Below are 13550 nucleotides of genomic sequence, written 5' to 3'. Positions count from 1 at the left end.
CCGCGGGGTCCACACTATGCAATGTTGACAGGAGACACTCTCCCATCAACTCCCCCTACTCTTCTCGGTCTGGTGGAGTACGGGAGTCGACAGGAGAGTGATCTGTGGTCGATCTATCGATCACTGCTCGTGGATCCCTGGGTAAGTGTAGACAAGCCCTCAGTGTGGAAGCCTGGTCAGCAGGAACTTGGTGTTGGAGCTGCAAGCTGTGGCATGGGATGTGTCTTGGGCCTCTTGATGGGGCTTGGCGATGCCGTTTGTCAGTAAAGGAGGTGCGGGGTGTCTTTGGCAGAAATGCTGCAGAGATGAATTTTTCCCCTCCTCCCTGCTCGGGAGCTTTTCCAGGAAACAGCCTTGCTTTCCTAGCTACACAGCTGCTGTAGTGGGTTCTCTTCTCCGCATTGCCCACTAAAGCAGAGGACTCACTGCTTTACAAGACTGCTTGTTTCCGCCAAATGGGACTGCTGTGCAGCAGAAGAGGCCATGGTTCCCATGGCTGAAATAAAGCCTGCAGCGTGGCTGTAATGTCCCCGGAATGCGAACAAGATTGTGCTCTCCTATCGCACAGGATTGAGTGGTATAGAGAGGCGAGCGTGCGGCTGCTGGGATTATACTATAGAATTGTACAGACATCCTGGCTGCCCCTGGGAAACCCACAGTAGGCTGACAGTACAGGCAGCAGGTTTCCTGTGACAGATACTCCAACCAACCGGCCAGCCCTGAAAGCACCAAACAAATTCTAGCTCCTGAAGTAGAGAGAAATTCCAAGAGAGTAAATCGAACCATCCTTTTTCCAGCAACCCAGCCTGTCAGTACCCAAGCTTCCCACTGTGTGTCGTGCCCCAAACCCCCGGAATGAAGATTCTACTGTCGAAAGGTGGCAGCTGTGGATTTGATCCTTTATTGTTCCTGTTTCTCTTCTCCCCTCTCCCGGCAGAGACCAGTAACAGGAAGGTGGTGTCCCACGAAGCTGTGCTAGGAGGGAAACTTGCAGCTAAGACGAGCTTTACGCTAAACCAGTCAGGGAACTTGCGGGCGGAGGACTTGACAGGTAAGTCCCTTTTTGTCTAGCTCCATATCTTGCAAGTCAGAGGTGTGAGTATCACAGAGCTGGAATAGGGGAGAGCAGCATCTTGCTGATCCATGAGGCAACGTGATCATCGTCAGGTCAAAGCTTTGCATGTTATCACTCACTGAACGGTGCAAAACCTATACTGGGTGCTGAAGTCTATATAAGAGCTGCAGGCTCATTCACTCCAGTGGCATGCTTGGCATCCACCCTGGCCCTTGAGGAAAAAGGAGTTGACCTCTGGCTGATGTGCACTCAAGCTGCCCTCCCTCTTCTGGGCCGTACCTTTGTGGCGAGTTCATTGATCCTGCCCATAGGGCTTTGATTTTAACATTAACAGGCGGTCAGAAAACTTGCCTGATGTGTTTGGATTTGCAGATGCCTTTTGGATGCTCCATATCACTGACTTGCCATTTTCAGCACTGGGGGTTGCTTTTGCCTTCCTGCCCCAGAAGGTGTGCTTTGCGTGTGGTTATTTTGGGTCCATCACCGTAAGGGGAGATTGTCTGTGTTCAGTGTTAATATGTCTCTATATGTTCTGTAGGGACTCTTTCCAATGGTTTGTCAACATTGTACTAAAAGATTCAATTGTATACAAAGGATTGTGCCACCAGCATTATCATTGTTGGGTCGCATTGGCTGTGCACAGAGATGTGCAGTAGACAGGCTGTTGGGGAGATCAGAGAAGAGCCACAAAAACTACTAAGGGGCTGGAGGGATTGACATATGAGGAAAGCTTAAATGGATCTGTGTAGCTCAGGTAAGCAACAGAGTGTCCTTGTTGCCAAGAAGGATAACAGCATACTGGGCTGCATTAGCAGGAGCATTGCCAGCACGTCGAGGGATGTGATTATTCCCCTCTGTTCGGCACTGGTGAGGCCACCTCTGGAGTATTGCGTCCAGTTTTGGGCCCCCAACTACAGAAGGGATGTGGACAAATTGGAGAGAGTCCAGCAGAGGGCAACAAAAATGATCAGGGGGCTGGGGCACATGACTTATGAGGAGAGGCTGAGGGAACTGGGATTATTTAGTCTGCAGAAGAGAAGAGTGAGGGGAGATTTGATAGCAGCCTTCAACTACCTGAAAGGGGGTTCCAAAGAGACTGGAGCTCGGCTGTTCTCAGTGGTGGCAGATGACAGAACAAGGAGCAGTGGTCTCAAGTTGCAGTGGGGGAGGTCTAGGTTGGCTATTAGGAAACACTATTTCACTAGGAGGGTGGTGAAGCACTGGAATGGGTTACCTAGGAAGGTGGTAGAATCTCCATCCTTAGAGGTTTTTAAGGCCTGGCTTCACAAAGCCCTGGCTGGTGTGACTAATTATGGTTGGTCCTGCTCTGAGCAGGGGGTTGGACTAGATGACCTCCTGAGGTCTCTTCCAACCATAATCTTCTATGATCCTATGAACATCAAAAGGAAACCCACCAGTCTTCAAGTATTTGAAGAGTATGAACACAAAGCCTAGAGGGGAGTTACTGAGTGTGGTACAAGGAATTATAACTAGGCATAATGGAATGAAATTAACAAAAAGAAAACCTAAGCTGAATATAAGGGAAAAAGTCCTGAGAGCAAGATCTTAGATGGCTGTGAGTAGTCTCCCAAGGGATGTGGTAGAAGGCATGTTGCTTGGCACACTTAACCATATAATGGTGAAAACATTTTAAAGATTGAAATAATGTATCAAGCTCCCAAGTGTACAGTCTAGCCCAGGGGTGGGCAAACTTTTTGGCTTGAGGGCCACATTGGGGTTCCAAAACTGTATGGAGGGCTGAGTAGGGAAGACTGTGCCTCCCCAAACCCTAACCCTATCCGCCCCCTCCCACTTCCCACCCCCTGACTGCCCCCCTCAGAACCCCCGACCCATCCAACCCCCTCTACTCCTTGTCCCCTGACTGACCCCACTCCCTATCCAATCCCCCTCTCTAAAGCCCTTTTCAGAATGCGGCCCTGGGAACATGGGCGGAGGACTCAAGAGGAGCAGGGGCAGCCAGAGAGAAGTGGCGGTTTCCCCTTCAAAGCGCCGCTTCTCTCTGGCCGGCTGTGCGGCTGACTGGTACTCCTCCAGTCCTCCGCCTGCGTTCGCTGCACTCCCGCCACCTGCACCGCCCGCCTGCTCCCTGAGCCTGCAGGTGAGCCTCCTTTCCTGCTCTCCCCTGGCCCCGCAGTGCAGCCCCCTTCTGCGCTGGTGACGCGGTGCGCTGAGGCTGCTGGGGAGGGGGAACAGCATGGGAGGGGCCGGGGGCTAGCCTCCCCAGCCAGGAGCTCCGGGGCCAGGCAGGACGGTCCCGCGGGCCGTAGTTTGCCCACCTCTGCTCTAGCCACTGAGATGTTCTGAAGTCTGACCTTTCAGAGGAATTCCATTTTGGAATGCCTTAACAGTTCTGAGTCAAAATTTTGAGACATAGGTGCCTAAAATTAGTTGCTGAACAACTCTACAAATCAGGTCCTGTATGTATGTGCCCAGTGTTGCCTTGGAGTCTATTTTCCTTGACTTAGAATTGCTTAAATACTGAACAGAAGATGTAGAAGCAAGTTTGAGACAGTGGGACTCTCTGTGTGAGATGTGGTGAGTAGCACGGTGGCTGCGTAGAAGATGATTGGTATTCCTGTTGCTTCCGTGTTGCGACATCAGCATTTCCTTTGATACCTAGGAGCTGCTTTGCACAGAAGACTGAAGGAGTATCTCCTGACGGACGAGCAGTTGAAGGAAAATGGTTACCCAATGCCACATCCAGAGAAAGCCGGCCGTGCTGTCGTTTTCACTGTGGAAGAGAAGAAAACCAGTGACTGTAAGCTCCGCTAGCTATTGTGGCCAGCAAGGCTTGTTAGCCAAAGTACCGCCTGTACGCCCCATGCCGCCTGCAGCCACCCTCGCAGGTGCAGCCTGAGGTCACTGCAGATCCCAGCATGTGGTCATTCACTTCCATCAGGATAGAGCTTTGAATGCTGGGACCCAGCGTTTTTGCAGGCTGCCCCTTCATACTGAAGATAAGGCTGGCTGCAAATGACTATCTTTCTGATGAACCAGAGGTTCCTAAGGTTTCATGGCCTCGAGAACCATTTTCACTGCAGGGCATATGTCTTTTGGCCTCACCGCAGCCTCCTATGCCTTGTATGGTGGTTCTAGCTGCTGTCAGCGGCAAGAATCTTTTGGTATCCCTTCCTAAGCCAGCTGACTCTCACGTCCGCAGAGGAAATGGCCAGGATTGCAGTCACTTGTTCCCTGCTGCGTCGTGGAGCACGACTGGGTTATAAACCTCAAAAAAAAAAAAAAAAGTGTGTGAGCTCCTCAGAGGCGAGCGTATGTAGGTGTCTGATTCGACATCCAGCTTTGGCTGGTGTTCTGTCAATCCTCAGGGCAGCAAAGGCTCTGTGCTTTTGGGAACAAGTATCTAGACCTCCGCATTAGGGTGGAGCACATTGTAACTGAGTTCCCACTTGTCCTTCCTCTCGTCCCGCAGGTCCCCTGAACTGCCTATCTACTTCACGCTCTCCAGAAATAGTGAGCATCTCTGCTTGGAATTCAGACTATCCCAGGGCTAGCAGGCCGTCCCTGAGGAAGGCAAATGACAAAATTGTTTCACAAAGAGCCTTTCATGGAGCTGCCTTACGGGTTTCCATGCGGGCACTAAAAACTAAGTTCATGTCCAAGGGAATTGAGGGAGACCTAGGACTGAAGCTCCCATGAACTGCTATGGTGGTTTAATAAACAGCAGGAGGTGTCTGATTGGGTCCCCAATAACACTGCAGCATGATTGAGAATAGTGCCAATTCTGCCACTTGGGGGTGCCACTACACATAATTTTAAAGGCCCTTTAATAAGCAGTGGATCTGATTTTCTGAAAAATGGTGTTCATTCAGAGGAATTAAACTTCCTCTTTTTAAACTAAGAGGAGACCAGAGTCCTATAGATTGAGTAAAATGTCAGGCCAAAGTGAAAAATATAAATGCATTATCAGAATTTATAAGTGCAAAAAAGGGACTTGAGGAATCTTGTTCAGTGGAGTCAGTCATTTGGTTATGGAGGGATAGCTGGCTAAAGCATGTTAAGTGTTCATCCATTTAACACCTTGCATCCACTTTTGTGCTGTGAATACTGTTGCATCCTGCATTGAAGTTATCTGGCTTTAATGCTATCAGGAACTGTATTTGTTAAATGCTTTATCTTCTGAGCTAACCGATCACCTACCCTCACATAGTCCAGAGTTCATAGTACCTAGTGTGTCTCTGCAGCTTCTTGCAGGTGTATTGGGAACTTTGGTTTTGATGCTGTCAGTAACTTAAGCCATTAGAAACATACATCATTATGTTGTTACAACCTATTGAGTGAAAATATAAAGTAGATAAGAAGGACACAAAGGCTGTACAGACCTGTTAGCTAAAATGATATGGTGCTTTTGGGAAAATTGTTCAGACTAGAGTGCAAGGAATTGTTGTATTGAGGTTAGAGGTCCTGCTATCAACTTTTTGGTTTTGGAATCTCCCTTGTAGTCTTTTAATAGTGAACAATGTAGAAAGCACAACAGAAAATCACCCAGCACTTTGTTTTGGGGCATTCTTCCTTTCAGGTGATGCACAAAACTGATTTTTTTATCACTTGTGGTCATTAACGATCCTATGGTACATTTTTGGAACGAGCAGGGGTAGTATTCCAGGGATTTGGGCCGAGTTCCAAATGGTAAAATTCACGTTGTACTTATCCTAAATACCTTGAAAAGTTCTATTCTGGTGTTCGTTTGTGGTGTGCTGTTAGTGTCATGTTTGACCCCAGAGGGAGCTGCATTTCCCTATGCCTGCAAAAGTGTTACCGCATTTTTAGTAGGAAATGCAACAGTTAAGACTGTGTTCCAGTTTCGATTCTAAACCTTTTCTCTCCTCTGCACCCTTTTTAGTTGTTTTTAACTTTTTCAAGTTCCTCTTGAGCTGAAATTTACAATACTTAGTCTCAGTCCAAGATTAATTTATTTTTTTATAAGTTTGACCCCCTCTGGACTGATGAGACCAGGCTGGGAGAATTACTCATTTTTCCCTGTATATTCTAATTGGAGACTTTGTGCTTTCAAACACCTGTTACTTAGAAGATTCAAACAAGGCTTGTTTTACAGTTTGCGATGAGGAAAGAATGCAAGCTGAGTTTGAAGAAAATTGGTTCAATATTCATAAAGTTTTAGGAACTTCAGAATCATGATGTTCACATGTGCTGTTAATACCTTTCTCCATCTTTGTGCTATGCAGTTTCTAAAGTGGCTTGGAGTGTTTGGCACATGCTTTGGTTTTGAGTGCCCATAAATGCTTATGGCCATCTGAACACAGGCCATGGTACTAAAACGACATTTTTCATGTTTACATTTTTTCTTTTTTTGTGAAATCAGGGAAATGAAATGCAAAACCTAAACATTAATGCAGCGTTAAGGTTGAAAATTCCAGCATGCAAGATTCAGGAAAATCAGCTAACGTTTCAACGGCAAAGTTGGCTTAGCCATGTTGTACGTGTGTGTGTGTGTGTGTGTGTGTGTGTGTGTATATATATATATATATATATATATAAAAAATATATTTTCCCTCTAACCCTGTATTTCCGTGTTCAGGATATTTCCTAAGTTATTGTGGTTGTATAGCTATCTCAGAATACACAGGATGTGTGTGTACTAGGCCAGAACTGAGAGTGCAAAACAATTAACAAACATTAAGCCGCATTAACATCTCTAAGTTGGTACGTAAGTGGCACTATACCCATTTTATAAATGGGCAAACTGAGCTCTAGAGACTGAATTTCACACGGTCACCTCCTGAGTCTTTGATGGGGCATATGAATTCTGGCAGCCTCATTCCCAGTTGTCCCTGCTCTAAACACTAGGCAAAACTGTCTCCTGTTTCTTTTTGACATTGGAAATAGTAACAAGTTTAACTTACTGATTGCCCTGTTTAAACTGGCTGAAATGTAGACTTTCCAGTGAGCTAACTGCCCTTGTTTTAAAGCTTCATGCAGGGTTTGCTGCCGCTGTGGTACTGAATACATGGTCTCCGCATCTGGAAACTGCATTCGCAAAGAGGAGTGTCTCCACCACTGGGGAAGGCTACGCAAGCAGCGAGGTAAGGTCTCTTTGATGAAGGTGTCAGCAAAACATTAGCTGTACTTTGCCATTTAACATCTGACCTGTTGTTAAACTTGAATCCAAAAGCCAATTTGTTTTTGTGCTTTGTCATTTTTTTGTTTCCTGTGGGTTTCACCAAAGTTGTGCACTGTAGCTGGAAATTGTCAGTATGTAATTTTGCCACTTGGTGGTGCGACACTTTACAAAAGAGTGGACTTGGCAAAACACGATGTTAGCAGGTGGTGGTGTGATCCATGAAATGTAACGTTGCAGCTGTAGCAAAGATTTAATTTAAAGAACTACTTCTTCCACTCAGCACTGATAGGGCTTCAGCTGGAGTACTGCGTCCAGTTCTGGGCACCACACTTTGGCAAAGATGTGGACAAATTAGAGAAAGTCCAGAGGAGACCAAGAACAGTGATTAAAGGTCTAGAAATCATGACCTATGAGGAAAGATTGAAAAAATTGGGTTTGATTAGTCCGGAGAAGAGAAACCTATGGAGGGACTTGATTAACAGTCTTCAAGTATGTAAAAGGTTGTTATAAAGAGGAGGGTGATGAATTGTTTTTCTTCGTCACCAGTGTGGTTAAATTGCAGCAAGGAAGATTTAGGTTGGACATTAGGAAAAACTTCTTAACTGTCAGGGTAGTTAAACACCAGAACAAATTTCCACAAACTCCCTAGGTATCATTGGAGGTTTTTAAGAACCAGTTTGACAAACATCTGTTCGGAAAGGTGTAGATAATACTTAATCATGGCTCAGTGCAGGGGACTGGACTTGATGACCTCTCGAGGTCCTTTCCAGTCCTACATTTCTATGATTTTGTATTGCCCTATGGTAATTCTCTCCCCTCCCCCACCTCCCTAGATCTTATATCTTCCTTTATTAAACCCATTGTCCTTTTAGGATAATGTCTTGTGGGCTTTCAAAATAGGTCAGGCCAACTCTAAACATGATTATAATTTATTTGGAGTCAGTGCAAAGGCATGTACTGTATGTATGCAAAGGCATGTACTGGTGGGGGCAGAGCTGACTCGCTCTATCAACAAGCTGATCATTATTGTGCATGGGGTACTGCCTTTAAGCTAGTTTCCTTTCTAGAAGGCAGGTGAGGGGCAGTGTATGGCAGAAGGATGCACTAGCCAGGTCTAGAGATAAAACTATCTCCAGAATGAGTAACTGTCGGAAGGAGAACCGATGGGTGGAAGTAAGACCTATTAAGAAATAATGCTGGTCCCCGATGGATTAATTGTATCTATTGAACCAGTCTTATTGTTAGGTTTCAGAGTAACAGCCGTGTTAGTCTGTATTCGCAAAAAGAAAAGGAGTACTTGTGGCACCTTAGAGACTAACCAATTTATTTGAGCATGAGCTTTCGTGAGCTACAGCTCACTTCATCGGCTGCATCGGATGAAGTGAGCCGTAGCTCACAAAAGCTTATACTCAAATAAATTGGTTAGTCTCTAAGGTGCCACAAGTACTCCTTTGCTTTTAGTCTTATTATTGTTACAGTAGCTTCTTGAGGCCCCAGTCACGGTCCTTGTTTATAAGGCGCTATGTGAACAATACAGAGTAGTGGTCACTGCCCCAAAGAGCACAGTGCTTTCAATTGACTTCTTTCCCAGAGAGAGGCCTTCCTAATTTGAATCTTTGCCGTAGCTTTCAAAATATACCTTTGCACACAGAATCTTCATCATTCATACCTCTGTTTCGCAAGCCTGTTTTCTAACCAGATCCACAACAAAGCTGGCACCCTCCTGCTGAACTTGGTTCGGATTGACTGGGAGGGGAAGATTTGACCCCTCTAGGTTTGGGGACTTTACTCCTCAATCTTTTCCTTTCACTGCTCTAGAAATTTTAGCAAGTGATCCTGAAAGCGTTGTGTCTACACAGCAGCTAGGAGGCCTAATGCCCAGCTCAGGTAGACATGAACGCTCTAGTTCGGCTCCAGTCGTGCCTCAAAGTAGCAGCGTGGTCACGGCAGCGCCTCGGGGTAGACATCCCAGCACATGCCCAGGGACTCAGGTGGGATTGTACTTAGGTGGCTTCCCTTAACTGCCGTCCGTGCCACTGTGGCCACACCTTTCTTTTTAGGCACTAGCTCAAGCAGATCTAGCACATGTCTGCCAAGTAGATGTACCCTTTAGCAGACAAGGTTCCTTGCTGTCTCTGATGTCTGACCCTTGTCTCTTGCCATTTCAGTGCCGGGGGGCTGGGAAACACACTACAGCTGCTGTTCAGGAGCTGTGGGTTCACCGGGATGCCAGGTGGCCAAAGTAAGTTGTGCTTTTTTTTCCTCTCCATGACCCTGATGATTTGTCGCTTACTGTCTTGTGTGTGCTTTCAAAAGACTCACCGGCTTCTTTGTGGAAAGCGATTATGTATTCCACGTTCTCCGCGATTATGTATTCCACGTTCTCCGCGATTATGTATTCCACGTTCTCTGCGATTAAGAGGTTGGAAATCTTCTTTAAGAGAATCATGTGGCAAGGGAGGGGTTTCTGCCTGGAATTTGACTGAATGATTCCAGGCAAACCCCCAGGCATGACATCCTCAGGGAGTCCAGACCTGGTCTGCTTTTAGGGTGTGTTAGAGCTCTAGTGAAAGGGAGGCTGAGAAGGTTGGTGCCCTCGAACTACAAGTACAGTCACTGCTATTACTGATGCTTGGAAACAACTAGGTGGCACAAAGCAGCCTAGACAGAACTAATGTCTCTCACACAGCTTTTCGCTTGGCGTTCCCTTCCTCCCACGCTTATAAAAGCCACTCTTGTTTTGTGCGTGGGGAGTATGGGGTTTCTGCCCTCTACAGGGCACCTTCCTTACCCTGGTTTGTTCTGTCCTCCTCCATACCAGTGCTCAACACTTTCCCCCTCTCTGGGAAAATACTGGATGGGAGAGTGCTTTTGGAACCCATAAATGCTGCTCAAATCTTGGGGGCACAGTAACCGAAAGTGATTCTAGCACCTGAAATCCAAGTGGGTAAGAAACCAGCTCAGGAATCAAGCTCTGGTCTCTTGCTCCAGAGAGCAGAGCATTGCTCCCAAATGCTTAGTTTGTAAAAGGTGCCTCTCTTTCTATGTGCAACTTATAACTGGAATCCTACCCCTGGCATAGGACAAGTCTTGGGAATGAATGACTGTCTAAAGCGAGCACCTCTGTCCCATCAGCTCCTCCTGTTGGGTCTGCTGAGCTGTTTCTCAATCACATGCTTCACTGGCTTCTCTGTACTCTCTTGTTGCTAGATATTTTCTTTCCAGACAAAGAAACGTGGTCTAGAACAAAGCAAGAGGGAACACAGAAGGGGCTTATCGAGTTTTGTTGGGCCCCAAATTTAATCAACTTCAAAATGTCTGATATGCCCCATGTCTTTAAAAATCTGTAGCAATAGACCTCATTTTCTCCCGCCCTGTTTTTGAGGCCCTTGGCTGGCCCTGCAGCAATGATAAAGTAATGACTGGAGAGCTCTGTGCATCCTGTTAACCTGATACTAGTGCTTGCAAAGGAGAAACAAACAAAAGGCAGCCATAGTTGATGCCATGAAGTACGAGGGCAGCTGTAAAACTCAAGGTTTTGCAAAACAGAAAAGGCTTCAGGGGTGTGTACTGTACAGAATTATCCTGCCCCGGCCCTCAGGGCACAGACTAAATTTACTAGGCTTTTGTTCTCTCTCATTTTTTATTACTCAAATAGTAGAAAAGAAACAATGGTTTTTAATAATCAGTTATATCTGACAGTGATCTAAGGAAAAATACAGTGGGGGGAAGTCAGAAGACATTGACAAGACGTTATAGAAACGTGACTTCTCTGAAGGCTTCTGTACTGATGTTTGAGGCCACCTGAAGCCATAAAACTTCACAGCCTTTCAAGAAATATTCAATCACCTTAGTAGCCTCTTATTCCATGAAGCCTGCTGCAGGGCTTTCTGGGGTTGAGGCATCCTCCTACAACCGCCATCTCCTGGTTGCTGCTGTTCTATTGCTACACAACAATCCTCTCTTTTCTGTTTTCCAATCAAAGTGGGTGAGTTTTCACAGCATCCCTTGACGACAGAGCCAATATCAGTAACCCCAAGCATGTGTGTGATGAGGGAAAGTAGAATGTGCGTGTTTGGAAGGAGAGGGAAGTGAGCTCTTCTCAGCAGCTCCGAAGGCAGGCATTGTAAGCAACAAATAGCTGTGGCCAAGGCGCTATATAAGTGAATGGGATATTTGGCTGTTCTTCTCCCAGTGAAATTTCTACATCTTTTCCTGCCAAACATACTTGAGATGCGCAGGCCTTGAGCTGCATTGCAATTAGCAAACCTAACAGCAGATGGCAGATTGTAGCTGCACAGATGACTTTAGCTTTCCTATCAATGTGCATCTGGAACTGCTGTACTTCACAGTAACTGCTGAGGGCTGGTTCTCCTCACCATCTAAAAACTGCAGGTAAGAGAGCATGGGTCAGTAAACTCCCAGATGGTGTGGGGAAAAGACAGTTAGACAGCCATTAGCTATCAGTGGTCCCAGCAAATCTGTTAGGTTATTTTACTGACCCCAGTTATATTACAGCCATAGTTGAGGGAGAGAAAACCCACTTGATATCCAATGACTAGTCTTTGTAATTATCTGCATCCTCCCATTTCTTAGCAAAATAAACCTGATATGTGTGCACAGATGCAGTGCTGGCAGGTCTGGCCGTTGACTGCATGGAAATGGTCAAGCTACACAGGAATAGTGTTGGCTTTGAAGAAACCGATATAGAGGAGAAATTTTGGCAATGTGGGGCTGCTGTACAGTCACTGATGCACAGCTGCATAGTTCATTCCCATTTGTGCAGTTTCCTACATGTGAGCACATCTGATTTGCAGTAATCACCTGTTTATGCAAACATGTAACTCTCTCTGCTTTTATTGGGTTCCTCTTAAACATCTGCTTTGATTAACCTACTGCCTTTGGATCTCTTCATCTATGCAGCCACCTTGACTTCTAATCTCTCTGTGCACAGTCACCAAACCTAGTGCCAGATGTAATTTAATTCCTCATGGGACAACGAGGAGCTGGAGACAAGTGAGGTGTGTTGGTGTATGGAGGAGATGAGGTACTAAGGCAGCCATGTTGGTTGTGGGCATGTAGCTGGAGAGTTGAGGGTGGTAGCCAGGCAGAGCCTAGTGAACTATAGAAGCCAACTGAGAATAGAAAGAACATAGATTAGATTTTCCGGGACGCAGTAGAAAGGTCCCACCCCCAGTCTGACAGCCTCTGTGCTGTTGAAGAGGATGAAAGGGAAAGAGAACATCCAACTGGAGCAGAGGGAAACGATCCCATAGTTGGGACCATGCTTCCAGATGATGTCATGGTATCCTTTCGCACGGAGTATACCTCTCCGGGGGAGGGAACTCCAGTTATTAGGAAGAGACAGGTAATAGTTATGTGGGATTTGATCATTAGAAACATAAATAGCTGGGTTTGCAATGATCGGGAGAACCGCTCGGTGACTTGCCTGCCTGGGGCGAAGGTTGCAGATCTTTCGAGACATCTAGATTTATGTGTACTGCTGGGGCGGAGCCAGTGGTCGGGGTACATGTAGGTACTAATGACATAGGGAAGGATAGGAGAGAGGTCCTGGAGGCCAAATTTAGGCTGCTAGGTCAGAGTTTGAAGTCCAGGACTTCCATGGTAGCATTTTCTGAAATGCTTCCAGTTCCACGCGCAGGGCCACTTAGACAGGCAGAACTGCAGGGTCTCAGTGCGTGGATGAGACAATGGTGTAGGGAGGAGGGCTTTAGATTGATTAGGAACTGGGGAAACTTTTGGGAAAGGGGGAGCCTCTACAGGAAGGCTGGGCTCCACCTAACCCAAAATGGAACCAGATTGCTGGCACTTAAAATTGAAAAAGGTCATAGAGCAGTTTTTAAGCTAAGGGCTGGGGGAAAGCCAACAGGAAAAGCACATGGCTTGGACAGAGACATCCCTTAGGGGAGGATCTATTAATGGTGATTGTGTATGTCCTAGTAAGGAGGAGAGGATGGAAGATGATAAAATATAGGTAGGATCTGATGAGAAACAGTCAAATGAAAGAGGCCCATTCAATTGCATCATGTAATGGCAGACAGCTAAAAAGTGACAAGTTTTTAAAATGCTTATATACAAATGCTAGAAGTCTAAATAAGATGAGTAAACTATAGTGCCTCATATTAAATGAGGATATTGATATGATAGGCATCACAGAAACTTGGTGGAAAGAGGATAATCAACGGGACACAGTAATACCAGGGCACAAAATATATCGGAAGGACAGAACAGGTCGTACTGGTGGGGGAGTGGCACTATATGTGAAAGAAAGCTTAGAATCAAATGAAGTAAAAATCTTAAATGAACCAAACGGTACCATTGAATCCCTATGGA

The 13550-nt window shown here is 46.1% G+C and overlaps 1 protein-coding gene across 4 annotated transcripts in view; it reads left to right on the top strand.

Annotated features, from left to right (window-relative positions):
- Positions 1 to 13550, top strand: part of REXO1 (RNA exonuclease 1 homolog) — a 79163-nt gene that overhangs the window by 49781 nt on the left and 15832 nt on the right. For all 4 annotated transcript variants that reach the window (XM_048831010.2, XM_048831013.2, XM_048831011.2 and 1 more), the window contains exons 8-11: positions 938 to 1051; positions 3717 to 3854; positions 7045 to 7158; positions 9365 to 9438. In XM_048831010.2, the coding sequence (XP_048686967.2) occupies positions 938 to 1051; positions 3717 to 3854; positions 7045 to 7158; positions 9365 to 9438 (440 nt within the window). The remainder of the gene's footprint in view (positions 1 to 937; positions 1052 to 3716; positions 3855 to 7044; positions 7159 to 9364; positions 9439 to 13550) is intronic.

Source organism: Caretta caretta, chromosome 25 (assembly GCF_965140235.1).
Source record: "Caretta caretta isolate rCarCar2 chromosome 25, rCarCar1.hap1, whole genome shotgun sequence".
NCBI lineage: Eukaryota > Metazoa > Chordata > Testudines > Cheloniidae > Caretta > Caretta caretta.
This window is presented reverse-complemented; position numbering and strand designations above follow the sequence as displayed.